This window comes from Salmo salar, chromosome ssa13 (genome assembly GCF_905237065.1).
Source record: "Salmo salar chromosome ssa13, Ssal_v3.1, whole genome shotgun sequence".
NCBI classification, from domain to species: Eukaryota; Metazoa; Chordata; class Actinopteri; order Salmoniformes; family Salmonidae; genus Salmo; species Salmo salar.
This window is the reverse complement of record NC_059454.1, coordinates 27,773,388-27,801,318: the sequence shown is the minus strand read 5'-3', so window position 1 is coordinate 27,801,318 and position 27,931 is coordinate 27,773,388. Positions and strand designations below refer to the sequence as shown.

Sequence of the window (27,931 nt, the reverse complement as noted above, 5' to 3'; positions counted from 1 at the left end):
ATCGCACAGAGGCAACACATTCCTGACTAACGATTTGTAAATTGACACAAGATTGTGCTCTTTACTGACTTTCTTCCACATACTATTGCTTTTTCGTTATTAATAATCATAAATACATTACGTAATCAATGATTATGGCAACCATAAACACAAAAATGTATGAGAAAATACACAATATAAAGGATTACAAATTTAAAAGTGAAACAAAATCCCACAATATAAATTAATCTCACAGCCAGTGTTCCAGCGGACATCATTATTACATAAAAAAGTCTGCAATTAAAATAAGCTTTATGGACAGAACATGGAGTAAAAAAATAAGATGTAACTTTACTCTAAATAAAAAATAATGCAATGATTAAGGCGAATCCAGAAAATCAGGCAAATACAGAACGAGAACAAAAAAACTGAGTCGTAAAAAAAAACACAACCACCAGAGACCCAAACGTTGTGGGAAGGTTCAGAAACACCAGGAACCCAAACGTTCTGGGGATGTTTTTTCTTACTAATGGCTTTGCAATGGCTAAAAAACAAACCTGGCCACATTCGGCTCTCATGGTGCAATGGAAACCTCCCGAATGATGATTCTCCCATCCTGTGGCCAGATTCAGTGTTGTGTCCTCCTCATCTTCTTTTGGATACATTTTACTCAAATGTTTTATTATTATTATTATTATTAACCAATGTCTTATGGCCTCTGTGACTGAAATGGTGAACAGTGTAAGGTCTTGGATATAAAGTTCCATGCATTTCCAAATCCTAAATCCACAATCCACTTCTTAGACACATTGCAAGAGGGGAAAAAATGAATCCATCGAATCAGCATTAAAAAAAACGGGGCTTTTTTCCATTCTGGAATGTAGAGAAAAAAACTGAGCAAACTGTGGAGACTTCCTCCTAGCTTCTGTCAACCAAGTCATCCTTATTGTCTTTTCTTCTTCTTTCCTAAATTATCAGCATCCAAATTAAACAGGAGGTCTTTAGTACCAGAAAAACCTGTTCTTCTCTTTTCTTTTTAAGAGATGAGAGGAGAGTGTGTCTGTGTGTTTTTTAATCTGAGCACAGGCTTACGGAATCAAGGATCCTACCATGCCACCACGGCCACGTCTGTTACGAACCCCAGCAGGCAGCAGCACAACAGCCCACAGACTAGAGGATAGCATCATTAGACTAGAGGATAGCCCACAGACTAGAGGATAGCATCATTAGACTAGAGGACAGCCTACAGACTAGAGGATAGCATCATTAGCGTGTTGTGGGGTCACAGTACTGTGGTCCCTTCCCATCATCCTACAGAGCAGCTGGGTGGAGTATTCCTTAGTATAGCGCCCATTCCCCAAAGGATAATGGCTGTTTGGGAGGTGATGGTCCTTGAGGAGTGACATCCTGGTGACACCCAGATAGTGGCAGGAATCAGGCTCTCTATCCAGCTAGGCTCTCTCTGGAGGGATCCTCAGGGCTTGTGATCCGATGGCTTAGGTGTTCAGGGGGGCTCAGGGGTCAGTGTCCTTGTTCTTTGGCTAGGGGCATTGCAGTCTGGGGGCCTCAAATCGTTCTGGAGAAGGAAAACAAAGTCAGGTGACTAGTTTCCTATGAGTAGCTCACTACAGGCTAAATGACAGAGTAAATAAATAAAATGGAGCCCCAATGAATAACAGAGGAACAAATCACTGATGTCATTCTGTGGCGATGAGATTTCTAAATCAACCCTTCCATTACAATGCACATGTGAACACAAGATTAGAACAGAGTGAAATTCTATGATTCAACAATAGATGGCAGAAGAGCAGAAGAAAAGCAGGACTGAACTGAACTGAGGTCTGTGCAGGTTATGTAATTATACTGCATCTCCATGTCATTACACTCAATTTATCCTCAGTGAAACGTATTTAACAAAATAGTAACAGTAATAATCAGTGAATATTGTGATTATAAGCGCATGGAAGCCTGTCGTCTCTCACTGAATCTGGCATAAACACTGCAGAACACTCCATTTCACAGATATACAGTAGCTTGATGCAAGATGGTCTACGGTACATGAGAGTCCATTCATTCAGTTAGCAGCACCAATGTCTGTATGTGAGAATGCTATGCTGAGAGAGACAGACAGACTGGTCACATGAGGCGGTTAGTCATCATGACCACCTTGCACTACAGACGCAGCATGGGTCTCTGTCTCAGGCAGCACACTGCCATTGCTGACAACTGAACCTGATGGATATACAGTATGTTATCGATGTATAACGGATCAGTTACACACTCGTTTCAAATGAATCATCTCTAGTAGAAAATCAACCACGCTTAAATGTATTAGTAGGGAGACATTATGTTAGCTTCAGGAACATATTTACTAAGACAACAACATGATACCTGCTGTACATCTCTCTCTCTCTCTCTCCACTGCTGTCCCACTGTGGTAGAAGGAAGCCTCTGTGAGCATAGTGGGGCGGCAGGGTAGCCTAGTGGTTAGAGCGTTGGACTAGTAACTAAAAGGTTGCAAGTTCAAATCCCTGTAGCTGACAAGGTACAAATCTGTTGTTCTGAACAGGCAGTTAACCCACTGTTCCTAGGCTGTCATTGAAAATAAGAAGTGTGTGGGACATTCCTGTGAGTCTTAGATGTCAGGTGATCCACACAGTCCAAAAACAGCCATTTCATTCTTACAGGAAGATCAGATAGAAACATATTGTTTGGAACTGACAGGGAGAACAGGGAATGTGTTAGCTGTATTCCTCACATTTCTATCTCAGTGAATACAGCCCAGGTGACCCCGTGACCTCACTAGGCACCATGGGAGAGCAGGGCTCAGATGTCACCAAGTACTGCTCTGCTCTACAGTCCACTTGTGATAACTGCTCTTTGGATGAGTGCAAACTATGTCTAAGTGCAATAAAGTTTTCTTGCCTCATTTCAACATGTTTGATGATCTGTGCTTTAGTGCACCCTGTCACAATAGTCCCAAGCAGTTGCATTTATCAGGACTCAACTCTTCTCCAGAAGAGCTGATCATGTAAACATTTGCCCAGATAAAGGATCTGATTACCACCGATCTGATCCTCAAAATGAACAACTTCACAACACAATGAAAACCAATCAGGAACGCGTTCTTCTAAACAACCATAGCGTCTCTCTGATCACTGACACAAAGATAAACAAATGCTGCTGTTGCTCTGTTTTCTCCTCCATTATGTCTCTGTGTGTTGTGGTTCATCGCTCTAGCCTTGGGCCTAGTCAATTACGCTGGCATTTTCAATGTAGGAAAGCAATCATGCATTACTACTGCATGATGTGAAGTCTATTAGGCACCATGGGGGGGGGGGGGGGGAGGATGAGGAGGTAGAGAGAGAAGAAGGTAGAGAAAAGAGGAGGAGGCGGGGGTAGAAAGAGGAGAAGGTAGTATATTATGTGGTGGAGCATAGTCCCTGGTTGAACTCCAGTTAAAACTGCTGCTAGGCCTAGTGGTGTATTTGACATGGTTACTTGACCAAACAGGTCAACTATAGCCAACTGCACATTTAGTGGAGGAACAGTGACGAGTTGAGAGGTGTATAGTCTGTACTGTATGTTGGCTGGGGAGGGGGGAAGAAGGGCTCCCAGGGGAGGTTGATGGATACACAATCTTATGGTAAACATTCCCCTGTCACTGAACCTCATATCCATCCACGGATACTGTTACTGGCCAAAGAGCCTATCTATAATCCGAGAGCGTGCTCTCTGTTCTCTGTGAATATGATCAGTCCAGTTCATAACCGGATAACCGGTTGCATTATTAAAAACAGGGGCCTAGCCAGAAGGTAACAATACCCTAACTATACATGTTTGAGGGTAGAGAATTTTGTGTCTTCTAATGCTTTGTGATCTAAAAGGACTGCAGTTGAGCCACAAGAGAAGTCTGCTGTTCGGGTACAAACAGCAAACAGATACTAGCATCAAATCGGTTGTTTTCTACAATCTCTATAAACTGATGAAAGAGGTACAAGATAACAAATGGTGCTAACTGCCAAAAACAATGATACAATGCCATAGACAAGCATAGGTAGAATTTGCCCTAGATTACATGCTATCTCTAATAAAAATCATCTATTAATGGGCCTTATGTTAACCCTCTGAGGTAAGATCAACACTCTTCATGAGGGTTGTATTACATACACTGGACATTGGATATGTTAACCCTCTGAGGTAAGATCAACACTCTTCATGAGGGTTGTATTACATACACTGGACATTGGATATGTTAACCCTCTGAGGTAAGATCAACACTCTTCATGAGGGTTGTATTACATACACTGGACATTGGATATGTTAACCCTCTGAGGTAAGATCAACACTCTTCATGAGGGTTGTATTACATACACTGGACATCGGATATGTTAACCCTCTGAGGTAAGATCAACACTCTTCATGAGGGTTGTATTACATACAAACAGACATTGAGCCCTTCTCACTCTTCTCTAGCCCTGGTTTCCCATTGAAACATGACCTAGAGCTGGCAGTTCCACTGCCTGTATTGCTGTCACAGTAGTATGGCTGTAACTCATGCCGAGGCTGACAGAGAGCCAAGGGGTCAAGGGTCAGTGTTCATGGCAAGGTTAGCACAAGATGCAGTATTGTTTTGCTGTAAACAGGATAGGCCTACTATATGCAAACAATAGCAGGAGCGACTTAACTGCAACATATTATGGAGATGTATCTAATATCTATCTTTGCTGTGACCTAAACCTTTACCATAACATAACTTCATAATTGACTATAATGGTAAATAATGATCATTGTTTTGTTATGATTATTGTGTCAGTAGTGTATTACTAAGGTATACACCGGGCAGTTGTGTTTGATGTGTCTGTGTGTATTACTTACTGTCTGGCCGGCCAGAGAAATCAGCATTGTTTCTCTGCCATTGTGTGCGTAGACCTGGGACATGCAGCATCCATTGATTCCTGCCCTCGTTGGCTGAATGAGAGTGGGAAAAACCAAAATCTATCAATCTTGAGCTGGTCGATCATGTCAGGTTTTCTCACCTTTTCCAGTTGTATTTTAAAATGCTGCAACTTGAAATATTCACTGTATGTGTTTACAAGTTCAGCAGAAAATAGAGATTTTGGACTCACCAGTGCGCTCAGATATCTTCTCTTGGTCGCTGTATTTCTCCCTCCCTCTCTCTCTCTCACAGTAAAACAAAGCGGGGGTCTTCCTAGGTTTTTCTGGTACGAAGCCTCACGACATCCTCCATAACATTTACAGACACCTGAAATCACGCGACGGTGAGTCACCTACTTGTTACTTACTGAGGTGAGCTGTCATGCTGTTATAAAATCCTAGTTCAGGACTCAGGAGAGACACTCAAACCTGCACAAAGTGCACTTAAGACCTCCAAAAATGTCACAAAGTGGTTTGGGGAAAAAACCGAACCACCCACATACAGTGGGGAAAGGAATATATCATGAGGTACAGTGGTTCTGTCTATAGCCAAGCACACTGTCATCTCCCAGGCTGTGTTAAGGCTTTCTACTCGGTAGTGCCAGGTGAACACTTACCCTCATCTCAACACCTCACCACAACGAGGTGAACTTCTTGCCGAAACCGGAGATAGCTGATGGATGAAGATAGACAGATGGAGGAAGATAGATAGACAAATGGATAAACAGAGAGAGAGAGAGAGAGAGACAGGTGTGATTAAGCACAATGTAACAATTAGAATGCATTAGAGTCTGAGTAACAACATGGAGTCTGAACTCTAGCAGGGCACCTTCTCCTAGTTTTCCTGCTGCCTCCGCAGGGTTTCCTGGTAGGACCTTGGAGAGGAGACTCTCCCCCTCCATCCCAGGTTGACCCGCTGCCGCGCTCCCGATGCCACCGGGTCTAGGGGCGGCCTTGGAGCCTGCAGGATGGAGGGAGAGGGGAGGAAGAGGAAGAAGGATGATGATTAGAAAGACATTCTTTATAATCCAGTTGATGCCATACTCTGTTTTCGTGCACACTATCACAACAGTTTGAAGCCAGTGTATTTATCAGGAGATGAATTTACACCTCAATCTGATACCCCGTGGTGCTTCAAAGGCCACACAGGTTTACACACTGACTCTGACCCTGGTGTCTATTTCTGCAACACAACTGTCTATGCAGCTGTCAGTGAGGTGAAGGTGATGGGACTGTATAGACTACTAGAGCATGTGAGCACAGACCCAATTGAGCCATGACATGGAAATGAACCTTCCCTCTCTGTTTCCTGAGTTAAAATTATCCATCAGCTTCCCAGGGCCTTCTCAGGATTAATCGCTGGGATTAGACAGGACACCCGTGATACCTGATTACGTAACACTCTGATCGTTTGCATGTGTGCGTCTGTCTGTCTGTCTAATGCAAGGGTGTCAAACTCATCCCAAGTAGGGCCCGAGTGACTGCAGGTTTTGTTTTTTCCTTTCAATTAAGACCTAGACAACCAGGTGAGGCGAGTTCCTTACTAATTAGTGACCTTAATTCATCAATCAAGTGCAAGGGAGGAACGAAAACCTGCGCACACTCGGCCCTCCTTGGACTGAGTTTGACATGTGTTCTAATGCCGAGGAGAGTACAAGTGTACTAATCCCTCTCAGTGAAATGTTCAGTGGGTGGAGCAGTGTGGATGCAGGCAGGCATACTTACCTATTCCTGTGAGTGGGGGTTGAGGTGTTTTTGCAGGCTGGGCCGCCCCTCCTATGACAGCTTTGGCCCCTATGGCAGTCACAGGGGGTGTGTTTGCAACAGGTGCCTGTTGGAAGAGGGAGACAGAGCGATGAGGAACACGGATGGTTAAAGGTGGAAACAGACTGTATACCATTTATTTTGTTCTGATGCACTTAAAGATTAGCCTTATATCATGGCGACCCCTGCTAATATCCCATGCCAAAACGTCATTTGACAGACATATTGAGAATGATGAGTATTAGCAATTAGCCAGAGATCGTTTCCTCCCTGCCAACCAACCAGCTGTGCATCTAAATGTGCATCGTGATTTACAAACTGGGAATATGATCTCTGTAATGGGTTATTGGAAAAAAATATAACGTATTTAATTAGCTTAGCATTGTGGACGTTTGACAAATAATCAAACATGATCTGTTTTGCATTCACTCTACCCTGTGAGAGGATGCAATGCTCCACAATTTAGCATTTTTAATCAATGATTTTTAATCACTCAATGGGCCATTCAGAGAGAACAGGCACCGTTGACAGTTCAAATCAATGTGGGACAGGATGAATGTGATTGAATTAATATGATTTCCTAACAACTGCATTTCCATTTCACATAATAATAATCATACAAACTCTGTGTCCAATCTTCCCACTGTTTGTCCCACCTGCCTGTATTCCCCTCTGATTTCCATAATGCCTCAATATAAGTGTCAAAATACCCTAAAGATGTATATAAAACACAATACCAAGTATGTCGTCAGTTTAGGCTACAGCATAAAGATCCTAGAATTCCTATAATACAGGATTTCTATGGGCTACAGTACAGCATTATATGTAAAACACAACACATAGCCGAAAGACTTTGCACATTGTATAGTTGTGTATATTAAAAACAAGGTGCTGTATTCAGAGACATAACTAAACAAACAGGGAATGGAAGGCTTGAGAATGATTTGCAGCGGAAGACATTTTGGGGGATGAATCTCTCTCCTCCATTTGAGTGGAATAGACAGAGGCTGTTACACTGCCACTATCTTCAGCCACAGTGCTAATCACAATACTAGATAAGGTCTTCCAACAGGGTTTCACACACTGAAATAAAACCTCCTCTCAGAGTGATGTGCTAGGCCTTATCAGAGAGACAGAGGGAGAGAGGGGGTGGAGAGGGAGATGGAGAGGGCGGCATAGAAATGGGGGGGATGTAGAAGAGAGAGGAAGGGGAGGGAGACAGAAGAAAAGAGGTAAGAAAGAGATGAGAGGAGAGGGAGAGAGGCCACCAAACACCTCTAATGATGTTAAATAACGCGTTAAATAATCATCTACATACATTTACAGTGATTCTCATTATAGTTCATACATTTCCAATCTAGTGTCACTGACTGTAACCACACTTATATTGTACTAAGTCATAATCGGGTACTCACCACAGTTGTTGGCAGTTGCCCCATTGTGCCTCCTGCCTGTGGCTGGCGACTGGCCTGACCAGGACCAAGCTGACCAGGCTTCGCCTGTAGACCCTGCTGGGCTTGGCCCGGGCCCAGAGGCTGCTGGCCCCCAGGAGTGGTGCCTGCAGGGATGGTGCCTGTCTGCCGTGCCGCCGAGGTCTGGGGCTGCTGCTGCAGTTGGGTGCGTTGGCCTGGCTGCAGCCCATCCTGCTGGGAGGTAGGACCCTGTCCCCTGGAGCCTGGAGGCCCACTGGTGGAGCCCTGCCCACGTCCAGAGCTGCCCTGGCCCCTGGAGGTAGAGGAAGGGTGACCCTGGAGGTCCTGCTGCTTCCTGGAGGAAGTCCGCCCATCGTGAGAGGACGAGGACTTGGAAGAGCGACCCTGGCTGTGGTGGTGGCCCGACGGGTCCCTGGAGTAGTCCGATGAGTGATACCCCCCCTGGGAGCGGGAGTCGCCCCTCTTTCCCGACGAGGACAACTGGCGGGAGTCGTGGCGCATGGACGGGTCTTTGGGATGTCCCTTGGAGGAGCGAGAGGAGCGGGGCTCGTCCAAGTGGCGGGACGTAGAGGAGTGTCTCCCGGAGCTGCCGCTGCCATGGGGGCGGTGGTCCCGCGAGGAGGAGGAGTGACGGGCTTGGCCATACTCGTCCTGGGGCCACAGGTCCTCCTCTGGGGGCTCGTCGTAGTCGTGGTAGGTGTGCTTGACGTGGCGGCTGCGGCCGGACGAGGAGTGGCCTCCACTGCCGTAGTGACGGGAGCCGGAGCGCAGGTCCCTGGGCTTCTCAAACCAGTCTGTCTCCTCTTGGCCAAGATTGTAGGCTTTGGAAACCAAGAGCAGATCACAGTCAATCTCCAAGTCCGACGGCGACAGAGGCATGCAGACTGAGGCCATGCAAAAGAAGAACGGGAAGGAGAGAAAAAAAAAGAAGAGAAGTCGATATTTACCCCCATGCATAATATGAAAACACGGCACACATAAAAAAAGACAACAAATGTAAAACACTGATAAGTTAATCACAACAAGAAACAAAACCTAACTTTTACAAGACAACAACAACATTGTGTAAAAGAAAATGATGCACCTCAGAAGAACATGCGAGAGAAAGTGATGAACAAAGTGAAGAAACTGGACACGCGGATCATGCAGATTTGGCACAGGGGGACAGCACAGACAGCAGTCAGTCAGTCGGGACGAGAACTGCCAGTATAGCCCTCAAGACGCAACACCAGGGAATCATGCAACGACTCTCTCTCTTTCTCTCATCTAGCCTTATCTGTGGGTGGGTGGGTGGGGGACGTTTATACGTGGGCAGAGACTGGCATTCAGCACCCATTTACCTTCGCTGTCTGAAACAGCGCAATGCATATCGTCTATAATGTAAGAATCGTCTGGTTTGTAGACGTGAGTCCGGGGCAAGTCTCTCATGTGGTCTTGCACATCAGGCAGGGAGTGGCTGGAACCGTACTGGCCATAATACTGATTACTACGGCTGTCGTACAGCTCTGGGCCCAGGGAGGAGGCCCGCACATGAACACCCATGGAGCTCAGCAGGTTCTCCTCCTCCGAATACTGGGAGCGCATGGGGGGTCTGCCCCGACTGTATCCCGCCCTGTACGACGAGCGATCCCTGTCCCCATCTCTCTCATAGGAGCGGCTGCGGTAGCCGGCATAGTCCCGGGACGAGATCTTGTCCATGCCATAGCCTGTGGAGCGTGAACGGCCCGAGGTGTAGTACATGCGCTCGTCCTCCTCGGGATAGGAGTATCGCTTCTGCTCATAGGCACTCTTCCTCAGGCCGTAGGCCATGTCGTCCTGCAGTTTCCTGGCCCGGGACACTACGGTGCAGCTGCCACCGCCCGACATGCTCATGGTGTACGAGGCCAGGTCAGCCTCCACGTCGCGTGCCTCCTCGATGGGGGAGAACTTGGAGATCTTCTGCTCCATGCCTTGCTTGCGGTGCTTGCTGCGCTTGGAGGACATGACGGCCGGAGCCAGGCTCTTGGAGGCCTGCTTCTGGACCCCGGTGCGCTGTGCGCCGTGTTTGGTGTAGTCATCATAGTAATAGGCGGATCCCCCACCCATGCTAGTGCTGCTGCTGCCCACTACTCGGCCATATGTGTCTGACCCTCGTGGGTGGTAGCTGCTCTTACCCCTGCTGTGGTGGTCGTACAGGTCTTCCTCCCTGGTCAGCTCGTCCTCCGGCCTGCCGTAGGAACTCCCTCCTCTCGCCGGGCCGCTCTCCCCCATGTAGCGTCCACCATGACCGTCGCTTCGATGCATGTCTGCCACCATGCCGCCCAGGCCGTCCTTTGTCAGCTCACTGATGTCGTCGCACATGACGTAGTTCCTTGGGATGTTCTGCTCCAGGCTGGCTGGGCCGTAGAGACTGTCCTGTGCGTAGGTGGACGGGCTGTCAACCGAGTGCAGACGGTCAGATGGAGTGCCGTGGCCGTAGCTGTTGGCCACTGTGGTGGTGTACTGGCCGTAGGAGCTGGCTGTAGTGGTGGTATAGCAGTAGGTGTTAGCTGTGGTGGTGGTATACTGGCCGTATGTACTGGCCAGGGTGGAAGTGTACTGCTGTCCATATGTGTTGGCAACTGTCGTGGTGTACTGGCCATATGTACTAGAGGCTGTAGAAGAGTATGGCCCATAAGTGTTGGCCATAGTGGTACCACCAGTATACTGTCCGTATGGGGGCGCCCCACTGGAGGAAGAGTAGATGGCATCTTGGGCTGTGGTGGTCACCACTACAGTGGGGTTGCTTATGACCTCATAGTTAGTGGGCATCTTGTGCTCCAGGTCAGCCAGAGAGGTCTGTCTGGGTCTCTGATGAACAGTGAGGATGTCTGCCTGGGGCTGGTAAGGAGTGGTCTGGCTAGGGCCAGCTGGGTAGGACACCTGGCTGGGGTATGGAGAGGTGTGGGTGGGGTAGGGAGGTTGGCCAGGCTGGGCAGGCTGGAACCCATGGTGGCTTGGCTGTTGCTGTTGCTGGAGCAGTGGCTGCACCCCCTGCTCTGTCGGGTAGGGGGGCTGGCTCTGGGGGTATGTGTGGGAGGGGAAGGACCCCTGGGTCTGGTAGGATGGGGGAAGATGTTGGGTCTGCAGGGGGGTGGGCTGGGGAAGAGCTGCTGCCTGGGACACTGAAGGGTAGGGGGGCTGGTTGAAGGCTGCGGTCTGGTAAGGGGTGCCAGGCTGGGGTGCTGGAGCTGGCTGGCTCTGGGGGTGGTATGACTGGTAGGAGACGAAGGAGGAGATGGGAGGGAACTGGGCGGCTGTATTGAGGTCGCTGGTGTACTGGCTCAGTGGTGCTGTGCTCGGTCTGGTCAGCACCCCGTTGCTCTCGTAGGAAGCTACCGCCGCCGCCAGCCGCAGGTTATTCAGCTCGCTGTCTGACATGTAGTCTCGCGGGTCGCCCATGCAGCGCAGGTAGGCCATATCCCTCCTCTCCCGCTCCTTCACCAGGGTCTCCTTGCGCTGATGAATGCCCAGCTCCAGGTAGCGCAGCTTGGCATCAATCTCCTTCTCCTCCTCCTCCAGCTCCTGCTGCTGCTTGCGGAGCTTGGTGGACTCCTGCTCCACGGCCTTCAGCTCGTGGGTGAGGTCCTTCAGCAGGCTGGCTTTGGCTGCCAGACCTGGCCTGGACCCGGCCCTCATGGAGGGCACAGCGGGCATGTACATTTGGGGAAGGGCCGGGGTGATGATGGGGAGGTGGCTCTCCTCTGGAGGGGGGCTGGGCAGGGTCCTCTTCACCTTCCTCAGAGCGCTCTGCTGCAGGGCAGCAAGCTGCAGTGAGACGGGACAGGGCCGTGAGAGCAGGGGGTTAGGGTTAGCTAGCACAACAAAGCACTGCACATGTGACATAGATATGAATTGATTCTCAAGGACGATACTAAAAACTAAAGTACATTCTTATGGTGTGATTGTACATTTTTTAAGGTGCCTGTGCAAAATAGAAAAGCAATAAACAAATTGCTGTAAACTGAAGCTTGGTAAATATCAATATGTTTGCTAGCTTAAATGGTATTGCTTCAGTTACTTTGCAATACAAAGTAATACAAATGTCTATAATCTAACATGTCCACTAACATTTCTCTATTATGTTAGATCCTCAGACACGCCACAACTGTGTAGGCAGCACAATGTGAGTGTGTAATAGTTAATTACTTCATAGTTTAATTGTGGTAATTAAGCTTGGATTTCCATTGGGGGTTAAATTAATCACAGCCTCAGTCTCCAGAAAGGTTGGGGAAGATAGCCCCAGTATCTGTCAGCAACATTACTGTTTAATTATGACAAACTCATGAAGATGCTCCCACAGCAGTTCTACATAATCTCAGTAAATGTTTTACAACCATACACCTCTCTTCAGAAATTCTAGTAGGGTGTCAAATAAGCCCAATTAATACCCAATAATATTGGAGGTCTTAGAGAGACAAGCTATATTCAGTCATGCCATTTCTGACAGTCGTGCCAGTTCTGACAGTCGTGCCAGTTCTGACAGTCGTGCCAGTTCTGACAGTCGTGCCAGTCATGACTCCACGTATTCATCTCCTTCAAATCCTCAATATTTATGAAATCAACCAATTTCAAGTCTGTTTGTTTGTCTTCCAATTAAAAATGTATCTACTCCCTGTTTCTTTTCAAATGCTATTCAAATGTAATACTCAGGTTCATCATTACTCTACAAGAACTGCCACTGAATTCCACACAACTTTTTTCGGTACAAGATTAGGTCAGTTCGCCATCACCCACATTACAGAGGTCAGTCATTTTTTGTTAAGTCTCCCTGACCCCCTGACCCCCTGACCCCCTCAAACACTGCAACAGCTCCTTCAACAACTCCTTCAAATACAAAATGAAAAATATCTACTGGACATTCCACTCAATGACTCATCCCAATATTTTCCTGCCTATCTGTCACTTACTTTGATTATGCATTTTAATAATGCATCATCCACCCCAAATCATAATTTTTTCCTTTTTCTTTGTGTAAATCTCAAATTATTTATTAATTGGTCTTAAAAATCTGGATACTTTTTTTCTATGGTTTTATACATATTTGAAAGAGGGAGGTGCCTTACAAGCCTCTCAGTTTTTTTTGGCCTGTCCTGCACACGCTTCCATTTGCCTTTTAAATTCTTATCATACTGTTTTGTATGTTATTGTGTGCAAATGAATAAAGAAATAATAAAAAAAATCACAAAAGAAAGCATTGTTTACAAATACGGCGGACGGTTCACTTAAATTTCAGAATTCTTTCAGCATTTTCTTCCCTTCATAGTAATCTGTATATAAGGGGGACAAACGTCAATCTTTAATTTGCCATTTAAGCAAGAGTAACAAACAGTTGGAGTTAGTATTGGATGAATGGAGATATCATTGTCAGGTTTTGCCTGTAATGATGATAACAATTTCTTGCCAAAAATATCAACTTTAATGTAGAGATACTTTGATAGTGTTCACTTAGGAAGTTGTGCATTAGTAAGATGTTGGAGGACATGCCTCAATGGTGTTTTTTTAAACTAGAGATCTGTCAGTGTTAAATGTGTGTAAATTGTCTTGTGTGTTATATGTATAGTATAACATTGTATGTTAATGTACTGTATGTTTATGGGGCCACATTTCAATATCAGTCTGTCAATTCGATACATACTGTACTACAGTAGAATTCATACTCAACATTAAAAAGACAACTGTCTATGTGATGCTACGATTTAAATAAGACTCTTTGCTCTCTTTCAGTCTCTGCATGTGTACAGAAATAGCTGTTGAGGACAAAAGGATTGACCTTGTGACCTACCTGGCTCTGAAGAGCTTGTTGCTGGTACAGGTTTAACCTGGCCTTAGTGTGCTCGTCAGTGGTGGGGCTCAGCAACTTGGGGTCAGACATGGACCTCTGTGTGTTCCTAATAGGGCGGGGCATGCTGGGGTGGCGCTGGGGTGACTCGGCTGTGTAGGCCTTCTGCTGGGGAGTGACATGGGCCTTGTTCAGCCCACCGCTGGAAAGGGAGGTCTCCAGCAGGCGGTGGGGGGAGACAGGGGACACAGGGGAGTAAAGCACCTGGGGGGACTTGGGGGGCTGACGGATCAGGCTGGAGAGGGACTCGTTGTGGAGGTGGTTCATGGACTGGGTCTGGGTCTGGTAGCTGATCTCCATGGGGTCAGACCTCCTCCTGTTCTGCTGCCGCGGGTCGGCGGAGCCAACCAGCTGGATACCCGTAGAGTAGGGGCTGATGGTGGTGGGCACGCTGAGCTGTGGCACCACCACGCCCTGAGACTGGGCCTCCACATCTGTTTGGCAGGCTAGGCTTTGGCCCTTCTGGGTCCTTTCAGGGCCTGAGATGTAGTGGACAATCTCCACTTTGTTCGGGTCTGGCACAGTGACGTGGATGGCCGGGGACACCTTCCCCAGCTGGTCTGTTTCAGTCTGGCAGGAGCAGTCTCGGATGGTCTGAATGGCGATGCTGGATGAGGCGGCCGTCTTGGAGGCTGCGTCAGTCTTGTGGTCGGCCCCGGGATCCGAGTGCCTGGAGAAGCGTGAGCGTCTGCGTCTCACAGGCTGCTCCCACTCTACTTTCTCCTCATCGTCGTCGGTCTGGACGCTGCGGTCCACGCTGCGCCTGTTGCGTCTGCGCCTAGACATGATGTACCTCTCCTCGCCGTCCTCTTCGTCTGTCTGAACGCAACTGTCCACGATCCTCCGGGCTCCGTAGAACTCAACGCTCTCGCCCTCCATTCCATCCCTCAGTCGGGGCATGGAGGTGGAGTTCTGCTTTCTCATGTTGGTCCTGGTCTCCATCTGCTCCTCGTTGTTCCTTAGACACATGTCTGAGGAGGAGTTGGGCAGGGACCTGAAGCCCATTTGGTTTCCATAGGGCTGCAGCGTCTGGCCGCTCTGGTCCAACTGAGCGGCTGCGGTGGCTGCAGCAGCAGCTGCAGCAGTCTTCTGCCTCTTCTGCTCCTCGAGCTGCTGCTGGAGCTGCTGCTGCAGCGACTGGATCTGGTCAAGCTGGGCTTTCTGCTGGGCCAACTGCTCCTTCTGCATCACCAGCTGGTTCTCCCTCTCAGCCTGCTGCTGCTGCAGGACCTGTTCCTTGATGTTCTGCAGCTCCTGGATCTCCCTGTGCACCAGCATCTGCTCTTTCTCACGGTGCCGCTGCAGCTCCATGCGCTCCCTCTCCAGCTCCTCCTGCAGACGCAGCTGACGCAGCTTCTCCAACTCCACGCGTTCCCGCTCCATTTGCAGAAGCTGTTCCTGCTGGCGGTGCATCCTCTCCTCCTCAGTCTCTGTCTCCGGGTTGACAGGGCCGCTGGAGGGTGGGGTTGGGTGATGGGGCTGGGTGCTGCTCTGGGGCCCAGTGTAGCTTTGTGTTGGCGGGTAAGCATGGGCTGGAGGTGGCTGGCTCTGGGGTGGATGCTGGCCCTGAGGGTGGAATTGAGGTTGCATGTGCTGGGGCTGGGCTGGGGGCTGGTTCTGAGGCTGGACCTGGGGCTGCCCTGGGGCCTGAGTGTGGAGGTGAGCCTGGGTCAGGTTTATGGGCTGCTGCTCGGACTCCGTTGGCAAGCTCACTGAGGCTGATGTATGGGCAACAGGAGATTGATACGGGGGATCAGATCCACTTGATGTCACAGAGGGCTTCCCTAGGTAGATTGGGGTATCCTGAGTGGTGGTGATGGCGGCAGGCATGCTCACAGGGGCCAACGTCGTAGATGGGAAGACGTTGGGAGCCGGATAACGGTATGGGGCCTGTCCAGACATAGGCATCCGTGGGTTCACAGGCATCCTTGTGAGGCTGGCCAGAGGCACAGGTGTCATATTGGCTGTGGGTAAAGGCCTGTACACTCCACTTAATAGCGGGCGCAGCACTGAGGCAGGCTGGGTAGTGATTGGCAAGGTGGAGGCGATGGGTGTGTTGATGGTAGAATAGGTCATCCCATCGGCAGACCTCATGGCAGACGGGTACATGGCTCGGAGGCTGGCTTGCCTGGCATTGATCATGTTTGTGAGCGCTTGGGTGTGAGAGATTGGCTTCCCGTCAGGTCCATAGAGCATATTTTGTCTCATAGAGTTAAGCCTGCCACCTGGACCTGTTCCTCTGCCTACACCGTATTGCACAAGCTCCGGGTTGCTCCCATAGCGGTCCATTGAGTTGAGGGCAGCGCACATTCGACTGATCTCTCTGGCAGTTGTGGCACTGTACTGGGCTAGGTTGGACTCCTGGAAGTTAGCGAGGTCTCGGGGGGAGTAGCCGTAGTCAGAGCTGATGTTTGACAGGGAGTTGAATCTGCGTATGGGCAGGGCAGTTACAGTGATGTCTCCTCCATGGCGTAGGTCAGTGTAGGAGCCATACTGCATGCCCAGTCCGAGGAAGCCTCCCTCATAGGTGTGTTTCATGGTGCTGAGGTCCACAGCTAGCTCTCCAGAGGTCTGGAAGTGTGGGTCCATCTTGGAGTGGTAGGACTGGAGTCCGGCCTCTGCTAGGTTAGTGTCAGACATCGAGGGCTGTAGCCGGCCAGGGAATGGTAATGTGTAGGCTTTACGCCCGTCCATAGAAAACTCCTGATACTGGCCCTCCTGGTCCGACTCATAAGAGAGTGGTGGCACAGAGTGTGGTCTTGGCTCTTGAGTGGCCACTTTCTCATCAACATTTGGCTTTTGGGAGAATGGTCCACCAACGCAGCTACCTCCAAATGGGAGGCGGTACACTACATCACAGCAAGCTGGTTGGTTCTCAGCTTTGATCTGCCCCCCTGTGAGGTCCACGGCATCCTGGCCCTCCTCTGTCTTCACCAGCTGGGTCACTGGTCCTCCCTGTGGGGCTCCATCCATTTGGACCATCATGCCATGAGGCCCACCCCCAGCCAGGTTCATCACACCTGCCGGGGTTGGTTTGCTCTTCAGCTCCAGGGGACCTCCAGTGCTGTAGATATCAGGGGCAACGGCAGGGGATATAGTACTGACCACGGCTGGGGTATTGCTGGTTTGGCTGACCAGAAGGTCTTTCTTGAGCAGCGTCATCTGGCCTGATAGGTTGAACCGAGCTACGGAGGACTGCTGCTGCATCTGGTGGTGTTGCTGGAGCTGTTGCTCCAAGAGCTGCTGTTGCTGTTGAAGCTTTTGCTGCTGCTGGAGAAGCTGCTGCTGCTGGATGCTCAGGTCCTCCAGCTTGGCGTCGATCTTGGGGATGGATGGGTCAATGGGAGGTGGTTTGTTCTGTGACAGGCACATAGCTGAGCCCATGCCCTGACCGAGGTCAACTCTGTTTTGTAGAGGGTCCCCATAGACCATGGGCTGTTGGGGCTGTGATATGAACATGGAAGCGGCCACCGTGACGCTCATCGTGGTTGCAGTGGATACCATTACGTGGGGCTGCTGCTGGGTGTTCAGGTTCATGATGAGGGGCTGGATGATAGTGGAGGGGTGGCTCCTCTCGGGCCCGCTGGTGTATTTGCGTGTTTCTGTGGCCAGGGAGGTAAGATCCATGCCATGGGCGGTCATGATAATGGGAGCTGCGTTAGTGGCTGTTCTCAGATCTACTGTTCTCAGATCCACCACACTCCCACCATGGATCATCTGGCCTGGCTCGACACTCGAGGTCCCCGGGATGCTGGAGATCCTGCAGAGAGAGATGTTGTCCATAGACATGGAACCACGGCTGTAGGTGCTAGCTGTGGTGACCATGCTGGTTCCAACACTGACCTTCTCCAGCTTCTGCATCCTATAGAAGCTGTGCTGAGGAGACTGGTGGTATGGAGGGGTGTCTGGCGGACTGGCCTGTGGAGAGTAGCTGTCAAATGTCGACTGTCGGATGAATCTGGTGGGCGAGGATAAAGGTGACGTGGCGGTGTTGACCGTCATTGGTTTGGCAGGGCTTGTGGGCTCTGCGACCATGTAGGGGGCATGCTGGGAGGATTGCTGTCTGAAGAGACGTGGGGATAGGGCCCTTTGAGATGTCTGTGTCCCCTGGGCCATCACTGGGGAGGTGGGCCCCGAACCAGCCGACAGAGCCCCTATGTCTGGGCTGAATGTCTGAGTGGATATCTCGGCCCTCCTGGAGGGTGAGGGACTTGGGCTCTCGGTGGGCGAGGCTGAGGGAGACAGAGGGGGGCTGGAGCTCTTGTAGTACGAGTACATCTTTGGCGAGCGGGGCTCCATGACATGCTCTGAAGATGTCGCACTCTCTCTAGCTTGGACCCCTCGGCACTCGCCCACCCTCCTCGCAACCACCTCTCTTTGGCTGTATGCCTGTGTTATCGCCGCTATCTTGCTGCACACATTTGAGACGGTTGTGGTTGAAGTGGCAGGTCCTCCAGTTTGTCGACCATACATGATGGTTTGGGTGGTCGTCATCGTTTGACTAGCACTTGTGTGAGAGATGGTCACTGCATCCCGTGAATAAACCCCGTAGGCTGCTATTGTGGTGGCGGCCGCCACTGGAGTAATGCCATTTTTACCCGTCTGGCTCTTCATCCCGGCTTTATGGACATCTTTGGAGTAGTGTTGTGTCACCCGTACATCAGGGATCCTTCCTCCGGTCTCAGAGAAAGTCACAGGTGCAGAGAGCTGAGTGGGGCTGTTGCCAGGAGTCAATAGGTCATTGGTCTGCTCAAGCAGCTTAGCGAAGGCCGACCCTGTATCTAAAAGCTGCTTATCTGGATAGGTGCTGTCGTCTATTTCCACCTGCTCGTCTGCCTGCTGCTGTAACTCCAGGGCTGAGGATTGATGCATCTTAGTGATGTTTTGGGAAGTCTGGCGGATCTCTTCGTAGATGTCTCCTGTCTCTGCCGCCTCGTTTTCATAACTAGTCTCAGCCTGCTCGTACTCATACTCATCTTCATACTGTTGGCCATTCGTGTCATCCTCATATGCACTGTTGTGTCTCCCTTGTTGCTGCTGCTGTTGCTGTTTTTGTTGTTTCTGCAGCAACTCGGCTTTCCTCATCATTTCCTCATACACCTCCTCAGCACTCTTCAGGGGCTTGCTGCTGGAGGGCGTGGTGGTGGTTGAGGTCGTCGACGACTTCTCAGTAGGAGAGTACAGAGACATGAACGTGGGCAAGTTATACTCGCTGCCAGACTTGTAGAGTTTAGACTCGTATCCCTCAGCCTCTGAGTCAAGGCTCTGGGGGGAGTATTCTGAGGCAGAGGATCGGTGGAGCTCCTCCATCTCAGCAGCTTGTCGTAGCTCCTCAGTAGGGGAGGCATCCTCGATGGGGGAGAGGTTGCTGGGGGGCGTCTTGGATCTCTCCCTGCGTCTCTGGGCCCTCAGCTCCTCCTTATCTCTTTTGGTCTTCCTGGCCGTGCTGCGGATCCTCTGTTGCTCCAGGTCCCTCATCTTCTCCTGCTCCCGCAGCAGCTCCTCCTCCTCCCTCAGCTCGTCCTCCTCCGAGGAGTCCTCAATGGTGGGCAGCAGGGGGCCGTGGGAGCGGTGGCGGGCCTTCCTCTGCTGCTTGGCGTCCTCCAGTCTCTGCCTGCGACTGGGACTGCTGTCGCTGTCTTCCTCCATGGAGGAGATGGAGGTGGGGGAGGTGCCAGAGTTGTAGCTGGAGGTGGTGGGTGGTAGGGTGGAGGAGTACTCACCCCTGGAGCGCTCCTCGGGAGACCCAGTCAGGCTCTCCATCTCCAGCTCGGGCTCTCGGTCCAGGCTGAGGTCATTCTCGTTGTTGAGCTCCATGTCGCGGCTGTAGCTGTTGGTGTTGTTGAGCTCGATTGTCTTGAAGCGGCGCAGGCCCCCCAGACCCCCCTCCTCTCCTTCCTCCGCAGAACATTTGTAGATGTCGCTGGAGCTTTTGGTGTCCTCCTCAAAGCTGCTGGACTGGTGAGAGAGGCGGCGCTTCTCTTTCGACAACTCTGAGATGTGCTTGTGTGTTTTTTTAGGTTTTTGGTAGCCGTAGCCTTCGTCCTCCTCGTCCTCCTCCTCCATGTCCTCCTCCTCTTCCTCGTTGTCCTCGTCAGCGCTCATCTCCATGATCTGCCTCCTCATGAACTCCTCATCTGTCATCGGCTCCGGCTCGGCCACTTTCTTCTCCTCTTTGGGAGCGGCACTGCTCTTGTGCTCCTGTTTGGACTCCCAGTCCCCTCCGTCCTCCTCTTCCTCTTCCACAATGTCCTCCAGCTCCTCGTCAGAGTCATAGGCCTCCGGGGTGATGGACAGCGACCGGGGTCTCTGCTCTCGGTGGTGCCGGCCTCTGCCCCTTTCGCGCTCCCTCTCCTCAACTGGCAGGGTCTTGCACTCCAGCAGGGGCCTCATGGAGCTCTCCAGCTTGGTGATCTCGGAGGGGCTGGGGGGGCTGCCACGCCCGCTGATGCCCCTCTCGCTCAGCTTCATCTCCTCCTCCTGGATGAGGCCGATGATCTCGCTGTGGGAGCTGGAGATGCCGTCGGAGGAGTAGCCTGTGTCACTCAGGCTTTGGGGGCTCCGCGACAGGTCCTGAGTGCTGTTCTTGGTCTCCTAAGGGGATAGACAGAGAAAGACAAAAGAACTAATAAGTAAGACATAAGAAATCAGCCAAAAACAATACATCCGACCAGGAAAAATACCTGAAAAAGACCTGAAAACCCCCGAAATGATCTTATGCAATGACTATTCTAACCATTTTATTCGTAATGTTCTGCTCCTCATAGAATTCCACCCATACTCACAGTGAACATTAGAGAACAGTGGGGATTAGAGTGGAGCACTTTGGTATTCACATCAGCACTAATTCAGAACCACTAACTAAGGCCTTGATGGCTTTGCATATTCATGGTTGTACCAATCTTAATGCTTTATATTTCAAGAGGAGCGATGGCTAAAATGAAAAACATAAATTTTCTCTGTGTGGAGTAAATTCGTCAGTGCTATGGCTGGCGCCTGCTTCATCAGCATTATTTTCTAGACGTCAATAACAAGGTGCAGAGGAAGAGGGAAGGCACAGAAAAGATTGGATCCCATTTTCTAATCAATTGCTATACTGTGGCTATAAACTAGCAATACATTATCCCATTTCAAATCCACTGAATGTCCTACAACCAACATCTTGCTTTAATATATAACAACACAGCCTTATCAAAATGTATTTCTGGGACACCTAAAAGGTGACTTACATCATATCTTGACTTCTTTATCTCTTTTATTGGTGTGATTGGCTCTCCCTTCTTCTGAGTCGGTTTGGTGTCTATGGCGGGTTCCACCAACTTGTCTGGTTTTGGTGTAGTCTCTTCCGTGGCCTTTGGTTGTTTCAGGGGCTCGATTGCAGGTGTAGGTGTGGCCTGGACAGGGGCCTTTGTGTCTCCAGGTTGCTTCGCTGCAGTTGGTTCGAAAGGTCCGCTCCCCAGGGCTGTCTGGGGCTTCTGCTGCTGCGGCTGCATCTGTCTCGTCCCTTCCTGCTGCTGATTGGTCAATTTTTGGAAGGGTGGCTGCTGAACAGGCTGCTGACTGGCCAGTGCCTGGTGGCGTGGAGAACCCATTGGTTGGTGCTTTGGAGACGGATGAGATACAGGAGAGGGATCCCGGAGCCCTCCAGACATCAGTCGCTGGGTCTGGCAGTTCAGACAGAGCCATTCTTTCTTCTGCAAAACAAATCAGAAAAACAAGAGAGAGAAAGTGAGGAAGTGAAGGGGCTACAGAGAGTAGGTACTGAAGAATATGACAAGAGTAGAACATCACTCCCACATTTCATGTTCATCTCCACTGTGATTCAGTGGATAAGGACAAGAGTGACAGCATGACTTCACTGTGATTAAGTCTGTGGGTCTCAGAGGAGAAAGTAGTACTGTCTATCGGCAGACTGCTACCAGATCAAGAGATATCACGCTTCTTTCTACAACACATCTGGGGAGCCGGCACACATAGCAATGATGTTCCCATAACAAGGGGACTGAGTGGCGGCCCAGGTCCACTACTACAGTATACTCCGAGAAGTTAGCCTCTTAAAACTATGAAGCATAAAAGCCTCCCTGCAAGAGCTGCCAAGCTGTTTAATAGTTTATCTCAAGTAGTAGTGTTTAGTTTTTTCTTTCTCTTAAGTGTGATTAGCACTGGTGGACTCATAACAGCGATTGCTCTTAATACAGAAAGCAATACTGTGGTCCACTCCTCTATATTGATCTGACCACAGTGCAGAGATGTTTTTTTGCCCACACTGAAGACGTCTATATCAGTCCACTAATACAGGCCCAGTGGAGGTAAGGAGAGGGTTTGGCCGGCAGGCTGGGCGTGTCCTTGTCCCATTGGGCACTAGCGACTCCTGTGGCAGGCCAGGCGCAGTGCAAACTGACACGGTCACCAGGTGTACGGTGTTTCCTACGACACATTGGTGTGGCTCGTTTCCAAGTGGGCATTGTGTCAAGAAGCAGTGTGGCTTGGTTGGGTTGTGTTTCGGAGGAGGCACGCCTCTTCGAAGACTGTATGGGGGTTGCAGCAATGAGACAAGACTGTAACTACCAATTGGATACCACGAAATTGGGTAGAAAATAAATGTATATATATTTTTTTAAGTTTATTGAAATACCTTGCAAATACAACTTATTTCTATGTGAAAACTGAAAAGGTCTATTCATTATTTTTCATTAGACACTGTTACCCAGAGTAACTGGAGTGCTTACATTTTCATACTGGTCCCCTGTTGGAATCGAACCCACAACCCTAGCATTGCAAGCACCATGCGCTACCAACTGAGCCACATCATCACAAACCATTTGATGTTTCAATGTACTCAATTACTGTATTGTGCATAGTTTTTCTTCATGGTGATGGAAAGTCTACAGGTACAAACCTAACTGACCAACCTTTAGGCTACAATACAGTAATGTACACTTAAATTAAGTGGTTTGTAAGTATGGTAAATTAATACTGCACAAAAAATGGTTGTTTTCCATGTGATTTGATCATGAAAAATATGTAATTTGATGTTTTGTGTCTTTGCCCATAACTTTGCCCATTTTGATGTAAATGTTTGAGGACAAGGTTTTGTCCTTTCTGGAATCCATTATAATGACAATCACAGAGAACGGGACAGGGCAACAAATCTTACAATTCCAACTATTGAATCCTGCAAGATACTGTTCTAAATTATTTTTTAAAAATTGCCGAAGCTGATATTTCTCTATTAATATACGTTTTTAATTCAGATTTTTCAGCACCCCTACTCCCCCCCCCCCCCTATATAGTGCATTATACATCTGCATATACTGTAGACTACTCAATCCCCCTCTCTTTGTACTGTATATAGCGCAGCAAGCAGCCCCCCCTGCCCCTCTCAAGTTGGAAGAGAGCTATTTTTACCCAGGGTACCATTGTTCTGCTCTAGCGCACACTTTCATCCCCTCCCCAGTTCTACTGCTGCTACTGCTGATTCTCCAGACCAGGCAGCACTACCCTACACTACACTACACTACACTACACTACACTGCATTACACTATACTACACTACACTACACTACACTGCATCACACTATACTACACTACTCTACCCTACCCTACACTACACTACACTACACTACACTATACTATACTACACTACTCTACCCAACACTACCCTACTCTTCTACCCTACACTACTCCACCCTACACTACACTACTCTACCCTACACTACTCTACACTATACTACACCACACTACACTACACTACTCTACTCTACCCTACCCTACACTACACTACACTACACTACACTACACTACACTATACTACACTATACTATACTACACTACTCGACCCTACAATACACTACACTACCCTACCCTACACTACCCTACCCTACAATACACTACACTACACTATACTATACTACACTATACTATACTACACTACTCTACCCTACACTACCCTACCCTTCTACCCTACACTACTCCACCCTACACTACACTACACTACTCTACTCTACTCTACCCTACACTACACTACACTACTCTACTCTACTCTACCCTACACTACACTACCCTACCCTTCTACCCTACACTACTCCACCCTACACTACATTACCCTACCCTACCCTACACTACACTACACTATACTATACTACACTATACTACACTACTCTACCCTACACTACTCTACCCTACCCTACCCTTCTACCCTACACTACTCCACCCTACACTACACTACACTACACTACACTACTCTACTCTACCCTACACTACTCTACACTATACTACACTACACTACTCTACACTACACTACCCTACACTACACTACCCTACCCTACACCACACTAGGCCTACACTATACTACACTGAACTACACTGCACTACACTACCCTACACAATACTACACTAGACTATAGCACACTCTCCTTCACTACAGCACACTACACAACAGTACATCGAACTACACTCCACTACAGCACAATACACTACACTACACTAAACTACAGCACACTACAAGACACTACACTACAGCACACTACAATCCAGTACACTACATCACACCACACTACACTACAAGACACTCCACTACAGCACACTACACTACCCTACACTAAACTACAATACACTACACTATCCTACACTCCACTACAGCACAATACACTACACAACACTAAACTACAGCACACTACACTACACTAAACTACAGCACACTACAATCCACTACAGTACACTACAATCCACCACAGTACACTACATCACACCACATTACACTACACTAAAGAACACTACACGACAGCACACTACACTACACTGCAATCCACTACACTACACTACAGCAGACTACTCTACAATCCACTACACTACCCACCAATACAGCTGACTACACTGCAATCCACTACAGCAGACTACTCTAGAATCCACTACAACACCCACCAATACAGCATACTACACTGCAATCCACTACACTACACTACACTACAGCACACTACACTACACTACAGCTCACAACACTACAGCCCACTACTACACACTATACTACACTAAAATCCACTCCACTCCACTAAACTACAGCACAATACACTCCACTACACTACCCTACACTCCACTACAGCACAATACGCTACACTACACTACCCTACACTCCACTACAGCACAATATGCTACACTACAATCCACTATAGCACACTACACTACACTACAGCACAATCCACTACAGCACACTACACTACACTACAGCACAATACACTACAACACACTACACTACAGCACAATACACTACAACACACTACACTACAGCACAATACACTACAACACACTACACTACAGCACAATACACTACAATACAGCACAATACACTACACTACCCTACACTACACTACAGCACAATACACTACACTAGACTACCCTACACTCCACTACAGCACACTACACTACAGCACACTACACTACACTACAGCACACTACACTACACTAAACCACACTACACTACAATCCACTACATCACACTACACAACACTACAGCACACTACACTACACTACAATCCACTACACTACACTTCAGCACACTACACTAAACTACAGCTCACTACACTACAGCTCACTACACGACAGCACACTACACTACACTAAAATCCACTCCACTACACTACACTACAGCATACTACACAACAGCACACTACACGACAATCCACTACACTACAGCACAACGCCACAAAAATGAGGACCAGTCAGCACAGAGCCGACCAGAGGAAGAAGAAGAGAACCGGAGAGGCCCAACGGGCAAAGACGAAGAGAAGGAAGAGAAGGAATGACAGAAAAGATGGGAGAGAAGTGGTGGAGGGTGAGGAGAAAGGACAAAATAGAGCAAGAGTGATGAGAAGAATAAAGGAAGATGGACAGACAAATGAGAAGGAAGAAATGAGGGAGATGGGCCCTAGTCAAAAGTAGTGCACTATTGGGAATATGGTGCCATTTGGGACGCAATCTAGAAAGTAAATCAGTGTCTTATGACAGCAGAAGTAAAATCCCAGTGGGATTGCTTCCTTCTACCCAGCCAAGCTCTTGATGAACCTCTTGATGAGCTTCTCAGAGCCAGAGTGAGTTATTGACTTCCATCCACACTGCCTCTCCACTCTGTGGAAGGTAACCACAGCCCAGTTTCCCACAGCTACTGTACCACCATCCATCAAACCTCATCTTCTAGAAGCACGTCCTCCATCCTATTGACACGACTACTCATTATCAATCCCCCTGTCGAGCACAATTGTAAAGTGGACCAGAGCAGAGTGTAGAGGGTCTCATGCGGTGTTACAGTAATGCAGAACCCATCTCTTCATGTGTCCCCCTCTTTGCGCCCCTCCCTCTGTCCTATTTCCCTGTAAATGCTCATCTGGGATATAGTTACATGGCTATCTGGGCTAGTTATCAGCTAGCGTTGCCTGCTACTAGAGGCAGCTCCAGTGGACCAGCTCCAGAGGACCGGTCCCTGAGTGGCATGCTGGTCTCTGGGAGGGAGGAAGGCAGGGAGGAATGAAATGAAATGAAGGAAGGAAGGAAGGAGGGAGAGAGGGAGGGAGATCCATAGAGAGGAACAGTGGAACATCCCTATGCATATTAGAGCTGTAAAGACATTTCGCAGATCACTGCTCCTCCCTCTCCTGCCATGCTAGGGTTTAAGGTTACCTCCTTCGACATCTCTCTATAGCTCTCCTTCTCTCTCTCTCTCTTCTCCTCTATCCTTTTCCCTAAAAGCCCCATTCCCTTTTGGTGCATTTTCTATTCCTGTCTTTCCCCGGATTTGTTCACCCTCTCTCAGTCTCTCTCCTATTTTTATTATCCTCTACTTCCCAATTTCAATTCTATTGTTTATTTTTCTTCTTCAGATTTTCTCTTTTCTTCCTTACCTCTCTAATGCTCTCTTCACCTATATTAACCCCTGGTCGGGCTCATGGACATCCAGCGAAAAATCCTATCGCCATTAGCATAACAATGTTTTTTTTTTTTTTTCAAATATAGGACTATGTTATATCGTTTTATAGATACACCTCTCCTGAATCGAACCACGTTGTCCGATTTCAAAAAGGCTTTACAGCAAAAGCAAAACATTAGATTATGTTAGAGGAGTATATCGTAAAAGTAGCCACATAGCCATTTTCCGACCAACCACATGCATCACAAATAACCAAAAAACAGCTAAATGCAGCACTAACCTTTGACAATCTTCATCAGATGACACACCTAGGACATCATGTTACACAATACATGCATTCTTTTGTTCGATAAAGTTCATATTTATATATAAAAACAGCATTTTACATCGGCGCGTGACGTTGACTAAATATTTTCCCTCAAATGCATCCGGTGAAACAGCGCTACAATTTACTAAATTACTATTCGAAAACATTTTTAAAATGTAATATTGTCATTCTAAGATTTATAGATGAATATCTCTTGAAAGCACCTGTAATGCCAGATTTAAAAATAACTTTACTGGGTAATCACACTTTGTGATAAAAGGGGATGCGATACTCAGAAAAATAGGCTACCGTTACAGGTCAGCGCCATCTTGGAACAATCGCATATCAAATCTACTCTTGTATACTATTGTCAATAATCCCTTACCTTTGATTATCTTTATCAGAAAGCACTTCCAGGAATCCCAGGTCCACAACAAATGTATTTTCGTTCGAAAAAGTTAATCCTTTACGTCCCAATAGCTTGTTCTTGTTAGCACGTTCTGAAGGCTGCTCCAAAACTTCCGTCGGCTGCGGGACTTCTCTCTCAACAAAATGTATTTTTTATAAATTTAGGTTCGTTCAAACATGTCAAACGTTGTATAACATAAATCTTTAGGGCCTTTTTCAACCAGAGCTCCAATAAGATTCAAGGGGGACGATTGCATTGTGTTTCAAATCGTTTCGAAAGGGGAGGGTAGCCAGGGGCGCCGGCGTCATCATGGTGATGGCCC

At 48.5% G+C, this 27,931-nt stretch overlaps 1 protein-coding gene across 3 annotated transcripts in view; it reads right to left on the bottom strand.

The window, feature by feature from the left end:
* Nucleotides 1–771: 771 nt before the first annotated feature.
* LOC106566792 (protein bassoon) overlaps nt 772–27,931 on the bottom strand; it is a 181,409-nt gene continuing 154,249 nt past the window's right edge. Inside the window, exons 4-13 of one of the 3 annotated variants that reach the window (XM_014135182.2) lie at nt 21,204–21,668; nt 13,918–20,568; nt 9,455–11,900; nt 8,097–8,998; nt 6,643–6,748; nt 5,747–5,878; nt 5,535–5,590; nt 5,109–5,245; nt 4,858–4,950; nt 772–1,555 (exon numbers count right to left, since the gene is read on the bottom strand). In XM_014135182.2, coding sequence (XP_013990657.2) covers nt 5,550–5,590; nt 5,747–5,878; nt 6,643–6,748; nt 8,097–8,998; nt 9,455–11,900; nt 13,918–20,568; nt 21,204–21,668 — 10,743 coding nt within the window. In that variant the 3' untranslated portion in view covers nt 772–1,555; nt 4,858–4,950; nt 5,109–5,245; nt 5,535–5,549. The remainder of the gene's footprint in view (nt 1,556–4,857; nt 4,951–5,108; nt 5,246–5,534; nt 5,591–5,746; nt 5,879–6,642; nt 6,749–8,096; nt 8,999–9,454; nt 11,901–13,917; nt 20,569–21,203; nt 21,669–27,931) is intronic. The other 2 variants (XM_014135183.2, XM_014135185.2) reach the window with 2 other exon arrangements.